Below are 23,258 nucleotides of genomic sequence, written 5' to 3'. Positions count from 1 at the left end.
TCAAACAATTTGAAAATATTATGTAAAAAAAATCAGGAGTATTAATATGAAAGCGTTATTAAATAGTGATTCAATTCTAAAAGGATTAAAAGGTATTTATTACTGGATGTCAGGTTGTGCTAACTTTTTGCATATTACTAAAAAATAAAGCTGTGTTTCACCAAGTCGTCTGAAATTAAGTGAAATACAACAACACAAATATATGGAATTATACAGTATAAAAGTCACTTTAAAGGGTTTGAATAAGATTTAAGTTTCTTATTCTAATTATGTCAGAAAGCACCTGCATAAACACTTTCCCCATGGCAGTGAAGTAATTTAACCTGACTTATTTATATTTTCATTCAATCACTTTCAACTATTTATTCAGTGATTATTATTATTCTTTTATTCGATGAATTGGTTTATGTTTTACTATTATACATTATATTACTGTAGAAATCTTCAGTATAGTTACTTTCAGTGATTTCACCTATCTGTCACAAATCCGGATTTGGAGCACAGGAATGCACGAATGAAACGTCGGGAGCTCTGCTGTCTGAGCTCGGGGTCGGTCCTTGAACGCACCGAGGACCCAGTATACTAGTACGGCGCTGAGTGACAGTCCTGCTGCTCCACGGTAGCTGCTCAACAGCAACAAGAAGACCGGAGCAGGACAGCAGGGGTGGGGGGACAGACACACAGAGGGAGACGCAGACAGACCGACAGGATGGACTCTGTGCTGTGTAATGTGCACTAAATGGGATTAAACCTCTTGGAGCAGCAGCAGCAGCAGTAGTAGTAGTGGTAGTAGTGGTGGTGGTGGTGGTGGTAGTAGTAGTAGTAGTGGAGAGTAGGGCGAGCTGCGCGCAGAGCTGTGCCGCATGTGCTCGGCTGTGAGGAAAACTTGCACCGGCCGGAGAGAAAAACACCCAGAAGAACAAGCTTGAAAAGGGGGGAACTAACCGCAACTGCAGGTTCAGTTTCAACCGGCGGGACTATTAGTAGCAGCGACCCGACCCCAGCCTCCCCTCTTTCACATGCCTGTGTTGATGTGGGAGAGAGGGAGGGGAGTGGATGAATTATCACTCTAAACTTAAAAAAGAGTTCGTTTTTTTTAAGAGAGAAATAACATGATGTCGGTAGTTATGGAGAGCCAACAAGCGGGCGAGATCCAGAGCACCGAGGATGTGCGGAAGAGCGGCTATCTCCGCAAGCAGAAGTCCATGCACCGGCGGTACTTCGTCCTCCGCGCCGCTTCGGAGCGCGGCCCGGCCCGCCTGGAGTACTACGAGAGCGAGAAGAAATTCCGCGGCAAGGCCCCCGTCCCGAAGAAAGCACTGGCTCTGGAGACATGCTTCAACATAAACAAGCGGGCCGACTCCAAGAACAAGCACATGATAGTGCTCTACACCCGGGCCGAGAGCTTCGCCATCGCCGCGGAGAGCGAGGCGGACCAGGACGAGTGGTACCAGGCCATGGTGGAGCTGCAGTGCAAAAGTAAGTCACACACACACACACACACACACACACACACACACACACACACACACACACACACACACACACACACACACACACACACACACACACACACACACACACACACACACACACACACACACACTTAATACTGTATGAGGCTGTCTGTGCATGGAAGGGGAAACGTGGCAATGCCTGCAGAGCTGCACTGCAGATCCTGACATGTTTCATTTAAATAATCATTACAGCTTTCCAAGCCAAGTTTACATAGTTTGTGACCTGAGCTGCTCTCCCATTACCCTAGAATGTAAAGGTCCTTTATACTTTCAGAACAGGTCCTAGGTGTCTGCATATGACCTCTGAGTGGAATGTGTGCATGTGCCTTTTGAGCCTCACTGTGGAGCTCATCCTCCCCAGCAGTCCTTATCATGCTGGTGTCAGGCGAGATGTTTACTCCTAGACTTTGTAGGGTCTCTCTCTCTGTGGGCCTTATCTGTGTGCAAGCTTTCCCAACTCAAACACACCCTGCCCTCTTGTTTGGTTTGCATGCCCCGCTGACACTACACTATTACATCAGGCATTGATCCTAGAGGAGCAGAGACATGTCCCAAAAGTGACACTGAAGCACATATGCACCTGTCAACCGTAGTCCTTCATTTAACATGTAATTCCTGATTGACTAGTATACTGTTAAGCAGCTTAACCTGTCTCTCGTTTGCATGCTAGACATTTGCAATCAACTCACACAGTATATCAGCCACTTGTGTCAACACAGCTGTAAGAGCAAAAAGTGTTGAACAGGGCAATTTCATATCACCTGTTAGCCTCTGTGAGAGAGAGAGAGAGAAGATACGGGTTCAAACTTCAAGGTGCACATGACCTCCTCCCTCTGTTACATAAAACACCAGACGAAAGGATATTGCATATTCTGATGTCTTAATTAATCTTGTTCTTCATTTAAAATCAAGTGAGAGCAAGTTATTCCAAAGTAAAGACGCATGGGGTTGATTTAGGGGCTCCAAAAAGTTGGGCTTCCCCCTCTAAGTTGACGAAGATATTAAAAAAAATGCTGAATTACATATTTTCAAGAAATATATGGACACACTTCTGCGACACACACGATTTAAAAGTGGTGCTTTTGCATGATTCCTTAAGGAGAAGCTCATTTTTACAGATTCTTTTTGATTGAATCATCTAATCGATGTGTATAATAATTCGACTTTAATTCAGGAGAGCTCTCCCTTCAAGTTTCATAAGTGGAATCCAGTGTTGCCTCTGCAGATTTGGAATTGGTGTCAACGCTGCGCCTCCCCCTGTTGCTCTAACACAACTCTGTGTGTTTGTGTGTTCCACCCACTCTTCCCAAGTATTTGTCGAGTTTCTGCGAGACGTTGGAGTGAATAGACAGATGTTCGCGCCTATAGGGAATTGTGAGAAACTAACTCTGCAACCTTTTTCACACCCCCCTCCAAAAAGGGTTAGGGTGTCATAAGTGCAAGCAATCTAATCTACAAAGCGCTTGTGTGTAAAGGTCAGATGCACAGATATGGGCTGCAGGTCAGCAGGTGAACGGCCTTCCAAGGGACACATTCAATGGGCTGCCTCAAAATCACAACGACGCTTTCGCTGGCTTTGAAATGACAGGTCCGGTGTGACGCAATGCAACTACTCTTCTCCTTCTCTTGTCGCCTAAAGTGTTGGGTTCTTCTTGGAAATCACCCCACCTTGACGGTGACAAAGCGATGCGGCCGAGCTGCTGTGTAAACCAGCTCGTTGGCAGGCATTTTCTTGTGGTATGTATGTGCTGCAGTTCGCTCGCAGTTTTTCCTTATGGAAAAAAAAAAAACTAGGCCACATATGATCCAGGCTTGCATAGGAAGAGTTTCGTAAGAGGAGGGTCATGCTGCCCAAACCTGCAGTGCGAAAATAGCTGAACACACACGCTGAACTGTGTCAGGATTCCTGACTGTAATAACCCTCCTCTGGTATGTGCAGCTCATACACGGTTTCAAGTCGTCGGTGCCTGTGTGTTGATGGAACCTCCACACCCACCGCCTCGTCTACAAACACGGCCACTCCAACTACTGTCGAGTGTTTGTCCCCCCCTTGTCCCAATGGGGAAACTGAAGAATTCACAGCCTTGCAGATTAAGAAAGGGCACCGAGCCAAGAGATGCTGCACTGTGTCCACATATTTTCCACTCCCTCAATTTGATACCTGCATATCAGCTCGTAAAAAAAAAAGCTGGAATCAAAGTCATGGGATGAAGGTTGGAATCTTTGAGTCTCCACAGCAAGACGTTCCTCTGTTGTGAAAGCACAATAAATACTGTACCCGCCCAGGCTGCCATATAGTGCGCTGGGCCTGGGAAACCCACCTAAAGCAGCCCGGGAACCGTCCAATATTACCCAGCCTCCTCTCAAGCCTGTGGTAATTACACAAACACGAGCCAGCTGCCGTGCAGGCCGATATAAGGATCTCAGTTATTTGTTCAGCTGAGTCCAGTAAGACCCTTTCGGGCAGCGAGTACAGTATCAGGCTTGCGGGCAGCTATTTACTCAACTATTAGGAGTCAGTCGAGTGTGTAAAGGCTTAACCTCGATGGAACGAGCGGTGGCGCGGCCCACAGGCGACGATTGCCAGGAAAACTGTCCCGCAGCTCAGGCACCACCCCAGAATTGTTGTTGACCTCAATGAAACAATATGGTGGAGTCAAACTTTGGAGCCAGGGCACTAAACGAGGGAGAAACACCCATACGTGCAGAAAGGCTGCTTTTATTACAGCAGCAAATTGATCTACAATCATTTTGATAATGGTTTAATTGGTGCGGTTGTTTACCAAGAACATCTGTTGTGTTTTGATGGAAAACACAAAGACACACGTGATTCACCAAAAAGATGAAACATCAGCGAAATAATTATTGGTTGCAGCTCCATAACAAGATTAAATGTTAGTTTGAGACAAACTAACTATCTGTGTGTCTTCAACTGAGATGCACAAAGCAACACAAATGAATAAACCATTATTCGTTCAAACAATCATCGGCTTTAAGTGGTCATAAAAAGGATCATAAATTGCAACGTCAACGTATATCTTCTCCGATGGAGGTTTGTTGACATCACAGCCGTACAGTAAGTCTCTGGAATTTAGTTTTCCATGTTCAAAGCTCCCAAAAATATGACATCTGAGAAACAAGATCTGTTTCCAAATATAACAATATGGATATTCATGCTGATCCACAAACCTCGATGTGGGCAGAATTCCCTTCAAAGTTTTCAGTCAGATCTGTGATGATAGTACCACTTACCAAAAGCAGTAAATGGCACTGTTGCAAAGCCCCTCAAATCTGAATTGATTCAAGCACATTGGAACAGTGTATCAAAGCCTCATTAGCAGACTGGAGTGGTTCTTATCTTGGATTGTTGTTCGGATGCTTCGACCAATGAGATATAGATCCCACCAGTGAGCGATTAAACGTTAAGCCGCGCTTAAGCACCGCTCATCTCCCTAATTAGGCGGTAATTATTGTCTCGAGGGTCAGCCGCTGTTGGCCCGGCAGATCCTGTGTGCTAACAAAGTCAGAAATGACACAGTCCCAGGAGGAAAACATGTAATCTGGAGTTCAGAAAATGATCCGTGGCCTTGTTTTTTTTTACCAAGTCTTCCCTTAACTCATATAGTCTTCCAATCCAGGCTCAAGAGTTGTGAGCTGCCACAAATTATTTCCTCTGCCTAAATAGTTTGCGCACATTAACACCCTGTAATTTAATTTAACACGACAAGCTGGCCAGCGCCCGCTTGTTTGTGATGCAGCGGCTCCTCGCGTCGCAGAGACATCGTGAGTCTGAAATGGCCTTGAGCTTCACGTTTCCGCCGAGGCAGCCCGTATATGAAGTGCTCCGGTTTGATCGACAGCATAACATGGCCGGGATCCAGCCAGATCCATTTGGTCAAGCAGCGCCCATATGTTGAGCAGGATAAAACCCTGGGGCTTTAAATGCATGGAAAGCTTTTATAGCGAGCCGTATTGATTGCTGTCGGTTGATGCTGGACCATTACCTCTGTCATAGTGGAGGTCAGCGAGTTCATGAGCTGGGTTTTATCAGACTCACACACACACACACACACACACACACACACACACACACACACACACACACACACACACTCACGTCCTCATTATCTGGCTTGCTACTCCTCCGGGGGATACAATGCAGATAGTGCATTGATTACTGCGCTGTAACACCAGTGCCTCCCGAGATGTACGATGCCTCCTGTCAATCCCATTTATCTCAAATGCTAAACGTAAGAACATACACTTTTGAAATGTAAGAGGACCCGTTCTGTGTTTTGAATGAAAATCCAGGAGTTTTCCAGTAAAATAAGGCAACGGCGGTTTGAAACATTTGTTTTTTACATCTTAACTCTGAGGAATGTATACAGGGTATTGAAGAGTTGGAGTTTCTTATTTCCTTTGGATGCACACTCTGTTCGAGTAAAAAATCCATACAGTCCTCATAGATTATATATCAACGTGTACCTTTTTCTTCAGAATTTCAAAACAAGCAAGAGTGGAATTGATTTTAGCATGACCCTAGGCATAGTTATTATTAAGTATGAGTGGGCAGATGGTGTCTAAATGTGTACAGTAACGGTATATACAACTGCATAAGGGTACTCGGGCAAGTGCTCCTATTCTAGTATGTGTACATGTATAGGAATAGTATCGATGTGCAACTGTATATTTCAACATTTAAGTTCCCTCAATTACTGTTCTTTTGAGTTCCTACATAAGAATACTTTATGTTGAAACAGAAAGTTGGAGAGGCCGCTCTCCGAGAAGACCAGAACGAATTCCTGAATGATTTAATTCCCAAATTCAATTGAACTGCTTTGGAAGATGTGTGCAAGGAGAATCTTACTCGACAGTTTTTCAAAGCCACTACTTGTTTACAAAAGGCGTACTATTTTGGAAGTTAAGTTCCTCAAAACACATTTGCAGTTAACTGAGGCCTCGGCTCTTTGCTTGTTCTGAGTTTACAGATACATTTTTGTTTACTTTTTCTGAGCCAGACTCGCCAGCAAAGTTCAAGATGGCTGCCAGTTTGGTGATTTTGCGAGAGCTGCACTTTCATGAAGCTTTTTCATGCGTCGTGTCTAGGGACAGCAAACCTTGGATGCATCACCGACAATTTCGCGTGTGTGTGTCAAACAGGAACCACATGTGAAATGAACCTCAGGCAGAGGCTGGTGTCGGGGAGGCATTGTGTCCCCGAGTGTGGGCCCAGATAGGGGGATTACAGATGGTAGAAAAGATAGGAAGTTGAGGAGTTTAAAAAGAGCACACATGGGAGCAACAGATTAGCCCAACTGCTTTTAACTGCAGGGTGGCTCACTTTTTTCCTCTACCACATGCATGTGAAGACAAAAAGTCCACAGCTGTCTCCTATCTGGTAACCTGGTATGGCAGCGGTGGGGGGGATGTAAGGGGGCACAGTGGCTAAGATGGGGGAAGAAAATTGGGTTTTAGCCCTCAGAAGTATTGTTTTGCGGTGTTATGGCGCACACAGCATGCTAGGGCAATGAGGTCAGAGAACTTGAAACAGAACCTGAGAGCCAGACGGTTCATTGCCAGAGTAGTTTCCCTGATTTACAGGCTGCATTAGCTAACTAAGAAGAGGGATTTTATTATGAATTTTGCAATACATTTCAATTCCTCTTGTCTTTTATTTCCCCAAGCAAATCTTTCTTTCCAGAAAGGGATTAAATACAGAAATGTTATCTAAATGTTAGCTTATGATTTTTAAACTTCATCTTGAATAACTACAATCCCACCCAGTGTTACAATAACAAAACTCCTTATCCTGTTCTTGCTGATACAACCCACAGGGTCCCCAAGACCCTTATGGAAGACCTACTTTCATAGATTGTGTGTGATATCAGCCTGTCACTCAGGGAGGAGCAGTCGATATCCCAGCAGGCATCTGGTAGCCCCGGGGGTAAATATCACCGCCCTCAACACACATACTCCCCTAAATCATGATAAAAAGCAAAAGAGACATGGAGCCGCCTCAACGGCATGAAACTCCCACGTACAGTAACATCCCAGTTTTAAAAATTAGGTTAGATGATGTCCTCTTTTTGACATAGCTTCTCAAGGGAGGCAGCTTGAGCGTAGCAAATATACGGCATGAATAGATGGCAGTGTTGGTCGTGTAGGGTTAGGTCGCGAGGCGCACGGACACTGAAAGTTTCATGTGTGGTCGTGGCGAAAGTGGAGTAAACAACCGATGCATGAATAAGCCAGTGTACGTTGTTTTCAGGTTGCTAAAACGGGAAAACAACTTTTGGAATAGGTCTCCTTTAATTAACTCTTTGACCTGATATACTCGCGTATTCAAGGTTGTTTGAAGGGTGCTTTTTCCACACGCATCGCCCTTATTCAACCAGCAAGCTCGACGCAGATGCTTCATTACCTCCCGTTGGGTTTGCTTTCATGTTCTTCAGTCCTTGGATTCATCACCTGCTCAGGGGCATTGTGTGTGTTGTTCCCGAGGGTTCATGATGTCCTATCGGGGTGGCAAACGCTGCCCTGTTGATAACCTCTTCGTGCTAAGAGGAGGGGGGAAGAAAGTACAACGCTCTAAACAACCATATCCGCTGAGCACCACGCTGACATGCAGGTCCCCCGGAGCACAGCCCGCAGCGATCTATAATTCATACGGCTCCATGTAGGATCAACCATAGCTTTATGTAACCATGAAGAAAGGTCTGCGATCCGTTCAATAGGGGGAATTCACTCTGCACCCCTGTAGGAGTCTGGGAAAGCTCTTAAAGGTTTTCAGTGCTTCCCTCAATAAGTGCGTGCAGCCCGAGTGGCCCTGAGATCAAGGGGTGTGTGTTGGTGTAGAAGTGATGTCAAGGGCACAGCTAAAGTTTAAGACTTGACTGTACTCAAAACAAACAAGGCACTTTTGCTCTCCTAAAGACATGTTAAACGGCTCTTGAACAGGAATGCTGCACCGCATTCGAAGTCTCAAGAAACGGAGGCCTAGAAGGTTTTGAGAGAAAATAAAGCCTGTGATTATATTTTATAATCCAAGCCATACTAAAATGAACTTTCCCTCCTTTGAGATTCTTTTTAAAGGACATTCTTTCCCACTGATATCTATGTTCCCTCGATCCCCACTGAAAAATCCCCAAACCATCCCTTTCTGTAAATCTAAATCGAGAAGGCAAACAGGGCTCCTTGCACACAGAGGGAAGCAGTGCATGAAGCAGCCACGCATGGGCTTGAGTGAGTCATCTAATATAGGGGGAGAGCCTCCGCGCACGCACACGCACAGCCACACAGCCGCAGCCTCCACGGTTTTCAACAAAACATCTATTCTAAGTCTCTTTCAAGTTGCGATCCTTCAATTTTGGGGAAGCGAACCGAAGGCAGACACGTCAGACTTCCCCCGTACTTTTGCAATAAGTACAAATGTTCCTTGGAGAATGTTTGTCACAGTGGAAGATTTGCGTATATATGGCCTCCACTGTGCATGCTTCTTGTCTACATATGGTTGCCATTGTAGGGTTTGCTGCAGAGGCATGGGAAAGGAAGAACAAACGCGTGCAGACACACAATCACACTGCGTTTGTAATTCAGTCAGGGTGCACAGTGATTAGCATAATTGGGCCAAAATGATTGCTTAATTTAGAATCACTCAGACGTTGTGAACATATATGATTCGTCACTCAGTAACTTGTCAACAATAAGTCATCAATATTTCAATTTGCCAGATGTGAGTTTTAATAAAGCAGGTGCTCATTATTGTACAAAGAACATCTTGTTCCTGAAGGCATCATTATGGAGTTTATTTTTCTCAGGCTTTTCAGGACGTTGATTGATTATTGTAAACTTGTATCATGTTCAGACATATCCAACCTGGCATACCAACAGTTTCTCAGAAAGTGTGGTACACAGTGGGAAAGGGACATTGTTTAGACAACAATTTAGGGTGGTTCCTTGAAGAAAAATAATGATTCTATCACATTGCATCATGGCATTCTCTGTAATCCGGGGTCTTTGAGCGAACACATGTAAAGTTCCATGTAGCAGCCAGTTAAAGAGCTTAGAGGTAAATCTGTGATATATTATACTGTGTTAATAGCTGCCAACAATGAGGTGCACAGCATGCAAGTATTAAGGTAATTTTCTGGGTGACTGCTTTAGATCTGTGAATAATAAGGTGACTTAAAACACAAAACAGCGGCTAAGTGTTGTAGTAAGTAAGTCCAAGGCTTTTGTTTGGCTCCTACCAGCCCGGATCAAATCTCACCAAGAGCTTTCTCTCCTGCATTTCCTCGCCTCAGTAATTCACGACTGTCTGAATACGGAAACACAAAGGGTGAATCGGCTGCTTGTTCTCCCACTAAAAGACACATTATTTTATTAGTTTACAAAGCCAGTTTATTGTCGGCACAGCAATGAAACGAATGAATGATTTTGAGGAGCGCATTAAGTGCTCTGCTCTTAGGTTTCTTGGCATTGTTTGATTAGGATTTGGAGAAGATTCTCTTAATCAGCATTGTCCCTTTTTCCACAACGGTTGCTCTCCTTTCAAAGTCATCATTTTTGTGAGTGGCTTTAGTTGTCAACGGTTTCATTTTTCAATGCTGGTGTGTGTGTGTGTGTGTGTGTGTGTGTGTGTGTGTGTGTGTGTGTGTGTGTGTGTGTGTGTGTGTGTGTGTGTGTGTGTGTGTGTGTGTGTGTGTGTGTGTGTGTGTGTGTGTGTGTGTGTGTGTGTGTGTGTGTGTGTGTGTGTGTGTGTGTGTGTGTGTGTGTGTGTGTGTGTGTGTGTGTGTGTGTGTGTGTGTGTGTGTGTGTGTGTGTGTGTGTGTGTGTGTGTGTGTGTGTGTGTGTGTGTGTGTGTGTGTGTGTGTGTGTGTGTGTGTGTGTGTGTGTGTGTGTGTGTGTGTGTGTGTGTGTGTGTGTGTGTGTGTGTGTGTGTGTGTGTGTGTGTGTGAGTGAAGCTGACAAATGAGACTCAATGTATGGAGCCTGCAGTTGGCAGGTTTCACAAGCTCCTGGAGATCTGGTTTAAAAATCTGTGAAAAGCACAATATCAGCAGATCTTACATAAGGAAGGATCCTGGCCCCCACCAAAAGGTACATGTTGGCGGTTTCACCTGGCGTTCACTTTGTTCACAGATGCACGAAGGTCACGTCAGTGTTTAACTGTAGCCAGTGTTTAACTGTAGCCAGTGTTCCTCATCCTCCATAACAATGTATTACCTTCTGTTTTTTCCTATCAAGTCGTATCCTCCTTTTACCCTAAAACAACCTTTTGACCTCTTATTTATTTTCTGTTTCTTTTAAGGTAAGAACCACACTGACAGCGAAGAAGGTGGGGACTATGGAATACCCAATCCTGGGCCTGCATTCAAAGAGGTGTGGCAGGTGAAGGTGTGGCCCAAAGGCCTGGGTCAAGCCAAGAACTTGGTGGGCATCTACCGCCTTTGCCTGACTGACAAGACGGTCAACTTTGTCAAGCTCAACTCTGATGCTGCTGCCGTTGTGCTGCAGCTGATGAACGTCCGGCGCTGCGGCCATTCAGAAAACTTCTTCTTCGTGGAGGTGGGAAGATCTGCCGTGACGGGCCCGGGCGAGTTCTGGATGCAGGTGAGCCTGTCATTTGCAGTCCCCTTTATGTTGAGAGTTGCACCCTCCAATCCCACATGTTAAAAAGCCTATAATCAGTCTGAGAAACCATAAAGTTACTCAAGGTTACTGGGGTTAAAGTTCATGTAAACCTACATTATGCGTTGTTACCGTTGAGAAACGGTAACATTTCCAAATGTCTTTCATTGGTCTGATTTGGAACCAATAAATCCGTTACAAACAAATGTATCAGAATGATATGTTTTTTTTGTCTCATGTCTTAGGTGGATGACTCTGTTGTGGCGCAGAACATGCACGAAACCTTGTTGGAGGCCATGAAGGCACTAAGCGAGGAGTTCCGCCAACGCAGCAAGTCCCAGTCGAACTCCGGTCCTGGAGGAGGTGCGACTGCTTCTAACCCCATCAGTGTTCCCTCCCGCCGCCATCATCCGAACCCTCCTCCCAGCCAGGTGGGCTTCACCCGCCGACCCCGAACGGAGCCTCCAGGAGGAGCTAACAATGGAGCAGGGGTCAACAGTGCCAATGCTTCTCCCACCACACGGCACACCTTTCCGAGATCTCGCACTGCTAGCGATGGTGGGAAAGTTGATGATGGTATGACTGGGAACATCCCGCTCCCAGGGCCATGCTCCAGCCCCTCCACCAATGACTCCTGCTCCACCACCCCAATCCTCAGGTCAAAGTCAGCCCGCTCAGTTCCGAACACTGCTGCTAAAACTCCTCTTGGTCTGATGCGTTCCATCTCCACCCCAGCGCCCTCCCCAGCCCCGAGCCTCTCCTCTAGCTCTGGGCACGGCTCTGAGTTTGGATGTGTGACGTCTGCTGGCGCCGGTCCGGGGTCTGGCGCCTACAGTCAAGTCCCCTCCCATCGGGCCTCTGTCTCGGGCTCACCCAGTGACTATGGCTCCTCAGACGAGTACGGCTCGAGTCCTGGTGATCCCTCTCACCTTCCCTCCCCGAGCCTCCCCGGAAGCTCTGTTGGTAGCACCGGCAGCCAGTCCATTGGTGATGAGGGATCCAACTATATCCTAATGGGCCAACGAAGTGGTGGTTGCGGTGTTGGTAGCAGCAGTAACCAAGGGAGCTTGACATCCAGTTCTCTACCAGCACCAGGAACCCCTGTCTGTGGCTCCCAGCCCCAGACCAAGAGAGTGCTGCGCCGCTCCTCCAGCCGCGAATGTGAAGCTGAACGTAGGCTGCTGAGCAAGCGAGCTTCGTTACCACCAATGGCCCTGGAGAGGTTGGCCCCCCGCCAGCGCAGAGCCGAGGAGCCGGCAGACGAAGATTCAGCCGATTACGCCATCATGTCAAGGAGCACCAGCCGCGAGTCATTTGCTTCTACCTCCTCCATACAGAGGGAATCTGTCATGGGTGCTGGGTCAGTTGGGGGAGGAGGAGGGTACTTGGATGTAGCTGGTGACTTTAAAAGTGAAGTGGCAGGAGCAAGTGGTAGTGTAGATATAGGTGTGGACAATGGGTATATGTCAATGCTGCCAGGCGTCACTAACCCTCCAGCATCCCCGTCCCAATCGTTGGCCGTCTCAGTCCCGGACTCAGATTCCAAACCTGCTGATGACTACATGGCCATGACCCCTAACAACAGTGTGTCGCCGCCACAGCAGATCCGGCCTCCACCAGCGTCTGACGGCTACATGATAATGTCCCCCAATAGCAGCTGCTCCCCGGACCAGCGTGGAGGTCTCTCTGGAGGCGCCTGGATGGGCAGCGGAAGTGCAGACAGCAGGGCAGGCAGTGACTATATGAATATGTCTCCAATAAGTGCACGTTCCATAAACGGCAGTCCCCCACCTCCTGAGCACACCGGTCATTTGGAGACCGGTTCTCAACAGCCAGCCCCTAAGATGGTGTATTCTTACTATTCCCTTCCCCGCTCATACAAACACAACCCCTCTGCCGGACACTTTGACGATGGGCCTGGACGAGGCAGAAGGCCCAATGGGAGTTGCAGTAGGGGAATGGGCGGAGGTAGGACTATGGGAGGGCGTCAGGAGCAAACGGCAGCGGGAAATTCAGTGGTTGGGCGCCATCTGTCACTCTCCTCTTCCTCATACTCCTCCAGCTCAGCCAGCAGCGAGAGCCTCGGGGAAGGCGAGGACCGAGCCTCCCAGGCAATAAGCATGGCCGGGGGAACTCAGTCCAAAGATTGTGGTAAACTCCAGCAAAGACGAGGCACTGGTGGATTGTCCAAGCAGGGTAGCCAAGGTATGAACAGACCAGTGAGCCTGTTTGTCGATGTTTCCAAGGCGAATACCCTTCCCAGGGTCCGTGAGAACCCACTGCCCCCGGAACCTAAGAGCCCTGGAGAGTACGTTAGCATTGAGTTTAAGGGGGAAAGGAGCAGCCAGACTGGGGTCGGAGGAGGGCGAGGCCGGGGTCTCAGGCACGGCTTATCCCTGCCTCATGGCTCAAGCAGCAAGCATCCTCAACATAGGCCATCTTCCTGCTTAGGGAACTTTGTCCCCCTCTCCCGTAGCCCCTCAGCCCCCATCACTCCCCCATCTGCCTCTGAGTATGTCAACATGGACTTGGGGCCTTCTCCATGCCCCTCACCTCTCTCCCTTGCTCCACTAGTTTTCCCCACTTTCCACACCCCTCCTACACCACCAACACATGCCCCTAAATCCTGCGAAGGGGGTACTACTAGCCCTCGTGAAGAGGGGGCGCAAGTAGCTGAAGCCCCTCTTAGGAAAAGCAGGGAAAGTGTCCCATCATTGTCTGAATCTCAGTCCCCAACTTCCTGTGGAGACTACACAGAGATGGCCTTCAGCTTAAATAGCAACACCGTCCCAAGGTCATCATCCAGTGTTTCCCCGAAAGCCCCTTCTCCCACCAGGACTGATCCTTCAGTCCAACTGCTATCCAGGGGTCTGGACTTCCCCCTAGCCAAACTCGGACCCAACCCAGACCACGGGGCTAAAGTTATCCGAGCCGACCCCGCAGGACGCAGACGCCACTGCTCAGAAACCTTCCTTGCTGCACCTTCCCTCCCCACCTCTACCTCGAACTCCTCTTCCTCCACTGCCTCCCTCTTCCCAGAACATGCCCAAGCTGTGGCTCGTCGGCTGGGCTTTGAAAGCATGCTGTGGGGGAACGGTGCTGTGACAGAGAACCCCCCTCAGTTCGCCCTCCCTGGACAGCAGTCCCTTCCCACAAACACTCAGAATTCGTCCACAGAGCAAGGCCTTAATTACATAGACTTGGACTTGGCCAACAAAGAGGGCCCCCATTTGGGCCTGGATGGACCCTCAGGTAGCCAGGCCCCATCTCGCCTTTTCTCTGTACTGGGTGGAGGTTCTGGTGTTGGGGGAGTGGGAGCGGCAGCCGGCAGCAACAGCAACTCAGCGCTCAACACTTACGCCAGCATCGACTTCTACAAATCAGAGGAGCTGCGAACCCATCAGAATGGAAACAAGGAAGGAACTGGTAAGAGTCGCCTTTATTCTGTTAAAACACATCATGTCTCTTTAGTTTTTCCTCAACACGAGCAAACTCTGTGATCTCTCTTTTCTTTTCCCTTCCTACCTGCGCTCGGTGACATTATTCATATCGACATACAATACATGTTCTAGATAATCCAATGAAGCATAGCCTCCCTTTCCATCTGTGCATGTAATCAAACTATACCTGGCGCCATATTAGAATGTTGACACCAGTCTGATTTGTATGACTGTCTGCATTATCGACAATATGATACATAGTTTGGCTGCTCTGGCATTTCATAAACCCCTTCTCTAGAGCTTGGGTGTACTGCTTAAAGCATAAGCAAATGTTGTTGCCTTATATGACATCCTAGATATGACTGTCGATCCGTTGAGGCTTCCTTTCTGTGTTTAGATGTAAATTCAGTAGACGTTTGATATATGATGAGTAGAATCCTTCTGTGTCTGATGAGCCATTCATTGAGTAAAACTGTCGCTAACAACTCACCACAGTTCTACTCTGAGCAAAGGAAACCATTCAGAACAACCATCGAAGCATTCACCCCAAATTCAATTAAGTTGACCTTTGACCTGACAATCCCTTCATGACAATCCCTTCATGACCTCTCAAAGATCTGTTGACCTGTTAACCTAAGATCCTCTCTGTGACACGAATAGAAGAAATAAAATGTCATCTTTAAAATGTCAGAATTTGTGAGTTTCCAGAACCTTTTTAATCTTAAATGATGACGATGTTATGAGGGACCGTATCCTCGCTTAGTTAAGTTGCTATAATGTTGTTTACTTTGATTTGTATATCGCTTAATCGGAGCTGGAAGCTGTTGTTTTTAGTTTGGCTGACTGCAGGGCTTTTTTGTCTTGTGTTCACACATTGGATTCACAAAGATCTACTTCTCTGTAAGGACGGGAGTTCAATAAGGCCAGATCATAAATTCTCATTGTATTCTAATTTCTCCCTACTGTGTCGGGTAATTCTCCCTAGCCGCGGGGGACCACAGCAGCTAAACAATGCCTCAACTAGGTCACTGTGACGTTTCCACACAGAAAAACATTGTCTTTGAGCCACTGTCTGCACTTAATTGACCCGCTTGGAAAATAGACGCCTGCAGTTTACGCAGATAGAGCGGCTTTTAAATGGAGATGTGGATTTATATGCATCGGTAAAACACTCTCACTTAACCTTCCACAGTGGGGCTCTTGTGATGAATGCATCCTGCCAAGCCTTGTTGTTTATGTAGCGCTGCTAGCTTCCACATGATTTGTACCGAAGCTTGTGTCAGACCTAAACCTCATGGGTTTCTGTGGCAAACGTTTCATAGACAAGCTCCACAGTTGGATATAATGAAGAATCGGAGGCATTGCAAGCATTAATCAGGGGATCTTGCAGAGTGCAGCAAGGCTCAGTTCAACAGTTGCTTTTCATATTTCACATGTGGAAATGGCTGCATCCATACATGGCCGTGTTGCATTTATTAGGAAGTGGGGGCCATGTCGGTGGAAACAGGCCGTGCTGCTGGGTGTATGTTGAATATAAAAGCTAGCGGGCTACCACAGTGGGACCATATGGGCTCTCGCTGCGGAGTACGTCAGCGGGGCAGCGTGGGGGAGAATGTTACACACTGGCTGTGAATGTTGAGATGGGGCCAGTGTTTCACTCGCACAGCTCTCAAATGCCTCTGTACAGTGTTTCCCCCTCCTTTCATCCCCCCATACCGCCTCCCCCTCTTTCCTCCTCCAATAAATGATCCTTTTGTTCGAGTGTTTTGCCGTGGTGGGCTGGCGGGCCCCAGCAGGGCTGAGCCCCAAGACTAAGGGGACTCTCCTGGAACCATTTTTTACTCTTGCAGTCTCTCATTTGTGGCTTTAGCTTTCTCAATGTTTTTCGTCTCTTTATTGCTGTCTTGGTTTTTCTATCGGACTACTTATCTACGCACTTATGCTACAATCTTTGTCTTCATCCGACATCCTCTTAAATTCCTACCCTCCCTTCTGTTCACTACACAAACATCTCTCGTCTTCACACCCTTCGTCCTCCTTCCTTTTCACATTGTGTGTTCACTTGCAGAGACGCTTATAATACATTTGGAAGATGTTTTCATTTTTGCTGGAGAGCAAAACTGCGAAGACACAGAGATGTTGCATGGCAACCGTCTGTCCGTCACGCAGAATACGGTTTACAGACGATTCATTCTCTTGTCTGAGTCGATCCTGTGAGCCGTTTTTAAGAGTTCTGATCTTCCGTAATTACAGGGATTTCTTTCCGCCAACAGGACCCAGCATGCATCAGTGTGTGTATGTCTTAGGGCTGCATTCTTTTGGCACCGAGGGCCAAAAGGCTACATTTCAACATTGGTAGTGAGACACGTGCCAGAAACAATCCTATTCCACAGCGGTTACGTAATGTGTAAAAATAACCTCTTCATTTACATAATGAGCAAAAGCAGTGTGATCTATTTCACTCCAAATTACATCTTTTAGACATAAAATGAAAACGAAAGAGGCTGTGTGTCTTTGTGTGGAATTTCTGGAATCTGCTTTTTGTGAAGTTCAACCAAAGTGTGAGAGACTGTGGTCTGGGTATCCCACCATGTGTGTCGTTTCCCACACATTGCCTGAGTGTTGTGACCTTAAAAAAGAACGGAGTGTAACATTAGGTCAGGAAATGGAGAGGATTTTTGGGGACAACATGTTAGATTAAATCAGCCTTCATTCCCATAATATCCTCCTGTGGAATCATGTGAGCGAAGTGTCTTATCCACGCCTTCAGCCGCCCTTTAGCTTCTCTCCTTCACCATCTGGAGGAGGCCGTGTGTGCCAGTCTCTAAATAACCTGTCGCTCTTAGAAAATCTTTCCGAGGGACAGCCCTGGATTTGGAAACATTGTTGTTGTTCACAGAACATTTGTTTACAGTCGACTAATTGAGTCATGCATTAGTGACCAACCAGATCAGTATCTGCAGCGTGTCTGTGGCTCGGAAAGAAAAACAACGTGCAGAGATTCTCTCTTGCTGTACAGTGTAGTTTTGGAAGACATTAAGAGAAATTAGTTGGATTTAACTCCAAGTAATTGACCATTGTAAAACTGTTCTGTTCTCAAACCACTGCACATGTTTAAGCTGAATGTAAATGTAAATTATGGCCATAATCTATTAATAATGAAAACAAAACCAGATCAATCAATTATTATTGATATAAAGAAAGACTTGCCAAGGCTTCAAAAAAAGACGACTCAATTTGATCCATAAAGGGAAAATTCAATTCAATTCTTTGATTATTTTAAAACCATTAAACTATTTCATATTAAAGACTGTATTCAAGCTTCTGAAATACACACATTCCTCTGCACCAAACACACAGCTTTGCTTATGCATCCGACAGACCTTTAGTGCTGGGTGTGTAATCTAGGTTAGACCGACGGCACTAGTAGTGTTATGTAAAATAACCACGTGGACGGGACATGACCCCTGATAGAGCGAGACTCAGGGTGTGTGTGTGTGTGTGTGTGTGTGTGTGTGTGTGTGTGTGTGTGTGTGTGTGTGTGTGTGTGTGTGTGTGTGTGTGTGTGTGTGTGTGTGTGTGTGTGTGTGTGTGTGTGTGTGTGTGTGTGTGTGTGTGTGTGTGTGTGTGTGTGTGTGTGTGTGTGTGTGTGTGTGTGTGTGTGTGTGTGTGTGTGTGTGTGTGTGTGTGTGTGTGTGTGTGTGTGTGTGTGTGTGTGTGTGTGTGTGTGTGTGTGTGTGTGTGTGTGTGGGGCTTTTTAACATGGTTTGTGTAATGTGCAGCAGGCAGACTGAGCGTGCTCTGTGCTGTTAGGCTCTCCGCTTATGCAGAGTGTCAACACACACAGATGTGGAGCCAAAACAGTGAACATGTGGAGGAACCAAGGTCAAGATTGGGCTTTAAAAGTGAATTGCCTTATTTCTTTGTTTATTACTGAATTTTCATTTCAAAATTAGCCTTTTATTCATTAAGTGTGACCTATGCATTTAGGTAAAGCTAGATAATATTTCCTTATACCAAGTTTTAAAGGCTTCTTATCCCCCAGGCTTTTGTATTTAACTCTTTAATTATTGACTCAGGCTTATGAAAACACGGGGCAAGATGGGAGGCAGGCTGCCGCTTCTTCTCCATTTTCTTCCTGCTTCCTAATCCATTTTAAGACGGGAATTAGCTTGAATTTCTCCGCACTGCAACTTTCCTTCATTAGCCTAATTATGGCATTACGCAACTGATTGGTCCCCAACGAGAAGACGCAGCACAACCTGCGTAGTTACACGAGGACAGCGGAGAGGCTCTAATCCATTTCCTCCGCAGAAAGAGTAAACAAGAGCCATATCCCTGTGTTTATCTAATATTTTCCCCAAACATTTACAAAATGGAGGAAGATATTTTTTGGAGGATGGTTTGTTTCTTTTACAAGTCGGGGACGTTGAGTTCTCTGAAGTCCGGTTTTGCTTTGTTTGGGTGGTCTGTTCAGGGAGTCGTGCTGCACATAGCAACAACTCCCCAATGTTTGGGTTTTTAAGGCTGAGCGTGCATGCGTGTCCGTCTCCAACCACACATGTGTTTATTAAAGGACACGAAAGCCTGGACGTTTTTTCCCACTGACTTCAAGCATGCGATGAGGTCAGCCGCATCGACTCATTACGGGACCTCTCTTCTGTCCAATTTGGCGAGTAATATGATTTGAACGCTAATACAGTACACACATATACACAGCTTTGTTCACACCGGAGCTGCGCCGGCTCTTAGCTCCGGAATCCGCTTCATTTCCAGCTCCAAAAAATTGTCGGTTCAGAGGCAAGAGCTTTGGAGCTAAGAGGTGACGTCGCTTACGTCTCTCTTACGTCGAGGCGTGCAGGAAACTAAACCCACCTCCCATGGGTCGACTGTTATGCCTGCCTACAAGCAGTAGTGCCTATAAACACACTTTATAAAGTCAGGCAACACTAACCAGGCTTCGTGTGATTCTGTTTATTTGTGCCTTACTTTGACCATCCGTTCACTGTTATCGATCATTGTGGAGAGAGGCAGACGTGTTGTTTTGTATTATTGCAGCTATCGGATGCAAGTAGTCAGTTTAGCTTCGGTTGCTATGCTAACATCACCCGTTTTATACCAGAGAAACTTTCATAACAGAGTTGTGATACCAAACAGTGTCAATTCAGACTGACACACATTCACTTAGGCTAAGGGGAGCTGGGGATATGCATCAGCTGCTTGTGTGAGTCGGACAGTGAATACTTTAGAGCGGCCGCTGCAGTGTGAGCTAACCGGGAGCTAACGGGAGAAGAAACTCTGTGGAAGAGCAGCCAGCACTGCAGCGGTCGGTAAATGCTGCAGAAACACATTAATAAACAATGAACCACGGCCCTCTGGAGAAAAGCATAAGGTTGGAGAAGTCGTTATTCAATTTATTCTGGCTTCGTGTGATTAAAAGCAACACGATCATCGACCCGACGCAGTTGTTGTTGTTGTTGTTGTGAGCTGCCGTAATGGCTGCCGTTGGGGGGCAAATCAGCGATGTAAACGGTGACGTCATGACGCAGCAAGGGCAGCTCTGGGGCGCCAGTGGGCGGTGTGCACAGAGCGGGAGCTGAAAAGGGAAACCGGAGCTGAACCAGAAAAGCTCCCGCTCGGAGCTAGAAACTGAAAAGCGCTGGTGTGAAAGCCGCAGGAGAGCCACTGGAGAGCTCTGTGTTGTAAAAACAATGTGCTAAATATACAAGACAAAATGTAAAAGCTTTTTGTGCAGCAGCTTGATTCTAGTGAGGAATAATGCTCTTGCTACATGAGTATTTTGAGCTCTTTATCGGTTGCATCAGGACAGTTTTTGGTGTGTTGTCGCCTTGAGAATTTACCCGCGGCCTGTCAAGAAATGCAACACATTCGCATCTTGGTTCATCTCGGGTAGCGTGCTCATGTAGAGATCCTGTGAACACTTATCAGGACTGTGATCTTGACTTGTAGTAGCAGCGGTGCTGAAACGATGGAAGATCAAGCAAGACTGGTTTGTTTGGTTAAATGCATTTATATAATGTGTTTTTACTGTATTTATTCCTAAAAAGTCTTTTAATTTGTTTTGTAAAGCACTTTGAACTGTCGCGTACAGAAAAGTGCTATATAAATAAACTTGCCTTGCCTTTAATATGTCAATAAATCTGACGTTTTCCCAGACCCTTCTGAAAGGACGTTTATTACGATGCCAATAATTCAACAGGTATATGGCTTGTACGTTAAAAAGACCTGGAATTGTCCTTTTCCCCCAGATCCCTCCACACACATCATGGAAGTGATTGAAAAGGTTAATTCATGCAGATTGAACACAGCCTTCGTAAACTATCAGTTTACTATAATTACCTTCGTTGATGAATGACACAACCTTAACCTACAACACAAAATCGATCAGACGTGTCTTCGGGGAATATCAGTTTCCCCGACATAAACTGCATATTTCAATACGCATGTTTACTCCGGTACACTGTTGTGGGAAATCGAAAGCACTGAAAAAAGCTGTATTTTTGAGTTAGTGTTGTCCTTTTAAAAGAAAAAGTCATGACTTTTGCCTTGATGGGGGGGTGATGTTAGGACATGCAAGTGTGTCTGTGTGTTTGTTTCAGATATTGCCTGACGTCGGCTATCTATGCCACTGATATAATCTGTCATTGACTACAGTGTAAGGGAGAAGAGGAAACGGTCGGATTTGCTTCAGTACAATGAATAGAGACAAAATCTTGTGTGTGTGTCTGTGTCTGTTGCCCTTCTACACCTTCACCTGTAATCAGTGCTGACCTATAACACGGAGCAGTCGTTTGGATGGAAATGTATCTCTCTTTGCACATTGCTGATATTATACATGCACAATATTTACCGTCACACATATCATATTTACCTCATACTGTTACTATTTGCCTAATTTCTACAAACCTCAAAAGGCCTTTTCATGAAGCCTTGTTGACACTCAAACATTGAAACTCGACACGCTGGTAAGAGTGGAGAGTGGATGGTGATGCTTTTCATGGCTTCTAAAGAGCAAAGGGCGAGAGAAGACTGATTTTGAAAGGGTGAGTCAAGGTGGGAGGTGAAGTGAAGTAGAGGTAATAAGTCATAGATTTACGAATTCATTCATTTAAGTGTATAGTATAAGAAAAAGCAACATTTTACGATGGAATTATGGGTTTAAAGGGGCCATATTATGCTCATTTTCGGCTTCAATGTTCTAAAAGGTTTTTATTCTTTTCACCCTCTGCCTGAAACCAGTGCTCTGATTGGTTAGCTGGCTGCCTTTGTAGACTATTTACATGCTCAATAACCTATAAAACACACACAGGAAAGGAAAACATTTATTTCTGCATCTATAATGTAAAATGGCTGCTTGTTGGAGCACTTTTACAACTTGTAAAGCCATTAAAAATGCCTAAATGATGATGTCTCGGTTGCCACAAACAACAAGCAAAGGGAAGGTGACACTTTGCCGAACAGCTATAAAAAAAAATCAGCTTAAGTTTAATATTCAGGGACAGTTTTGTTCCCAGTTGCAACAACAAGACTGTGCTCAGTGGCTTCTTCTCCATAGCAACTATGCCTTGGAACCAAACAAAAGAAAATGAGATACTTTGTTCTTAACATGAACCTGTTGAAACTTCTTCCATAAGTGGCTGAAAAATAGTTTTTTAAAATAATGATTGAACATGTCATGAATTTGTTACCCTGGCAACAACCATTGAAGAAAACTCATTCACTCGTTGCCTCTGACGACTCTCCCTCTCCGCTTCCTTATCCAAGCTGTTACCTACAGCCCGTTTTTTTATTTCACTTGCTCAGCTTCCCAAGACCTTGACGCTACAGTACCTTTTTTTTAAAGCACACCCCCACACTCAGATGTTTTCTTGCTGAGAACATTTGTGTTTGACGTTGACGGCATATTCACAAGGTCAGGGCGACCGACCTGAGTGACTTCATTCTTGAGCTCATGGCATGAAGAGGGACATATTTGCTGATAGAAAAAGGTGTGTGTGTGTGTGTGATGGATGTGTGTGTATAATTCCAGTAATTCCACACAGCCAATGGGGGTCAGCTCTTGTATCTAGCAACGTAACACATAACCTAGTCAACAGTATCGTACATACTCATGTAACACACACACAGAAACCCACTTTATCTAATAATGTTTTATTATGACTTGATGTGTACAAAGAAAAAATTAAACACAACAACATTTGACAGAAAGGAATGCAGAAAGTCATCAAAAACTAAATAAGATTTCTTTTTACGTTTTCAAGTTTCTTTTGGAGCATTTTCTTCAGTAGAAATGGAATAAATGATTTTCTCGAGACATTTTGTCATCAAAATAAACAGATCTGCTGCTGGGAAGGGTATCCCTTTTTCAATTTCTGACCAATCGGACATAAAAGGTATTCTAAGCAAGTAACACAATTATAATGCATCTGAATTCTTGTTTTTAATTCTATAAGCTGGATGTATGAGCTTCACTCTCTTTTGAGCTTCATAAAATGTCCTAATTTGAGTAGTTTGATGTGTTTACTTTTGTTTATTCATAGATGCACTGCTCTTTCTAGCAGTAATTACCTAACATACCCGTGTGCCTCTTTCGGGTTTAAGGGCCTTGCTCAAGGGCCCCTCAACAGGAGGTGGTCCTTTCCCTTTTGTG

The 23,258-nt window shown here is 45.7% G+C and overlaps 1 protein-coding gene across 1 annotated transcript in view; it reads left to right on the top strand.

Annotated features, from left to right (window-relative positions):
- Nucleotides 1-514: 514 nt before the first annotated feature.
- Nucleotides 515-23,258, top strand: part of LOC117463936 (insulin receptor substrate 1-B) — a 41,907-nt gene continuing 19,163 nt past the window's right edge. The window contains exons 1-3 of the mRNA XM_034106458.2: nucleotides 515-1,479; nucleotides 10,828-11,129; nucleotides 11,393-14,573. Coding sequence (XP_033962349.1) covers nucleotides 1,113-1,479; nucleotides 10,828-11,129; nucleotides 11,393-14,573 — 3,850 coding nt within the window. The 5' untranslated portion in view covers nucleotides 515-1,112. The remainder of the gene's footprint in view (nucleotides 1,480-10,827; nucleotides 11,130-11,392; nucleotides 14,574-23,258) is intronic.

The sequence above is a fragment of the Pseudochaenichthys georgianus genome, chromosome 18, assembly GCF_902827115.2.
Source record: "Pseudochaenichthys georgianus chromosome 18, fPseGeo1.2, whole genome shotgun sequence".
In the NCBI taxonomy this organism is placed as follows: Eukaryota; Metazoa; Chordata; class Actinopteri; order Perciformes; family Channichthyidae; genus Pseudochaenichthys; species Pseudochaenichthys georgianus.
Note: the sequence above shows the minus strand (reverse complement) of the source record. Positions and strands in the feature narration are given on the sequence as shown.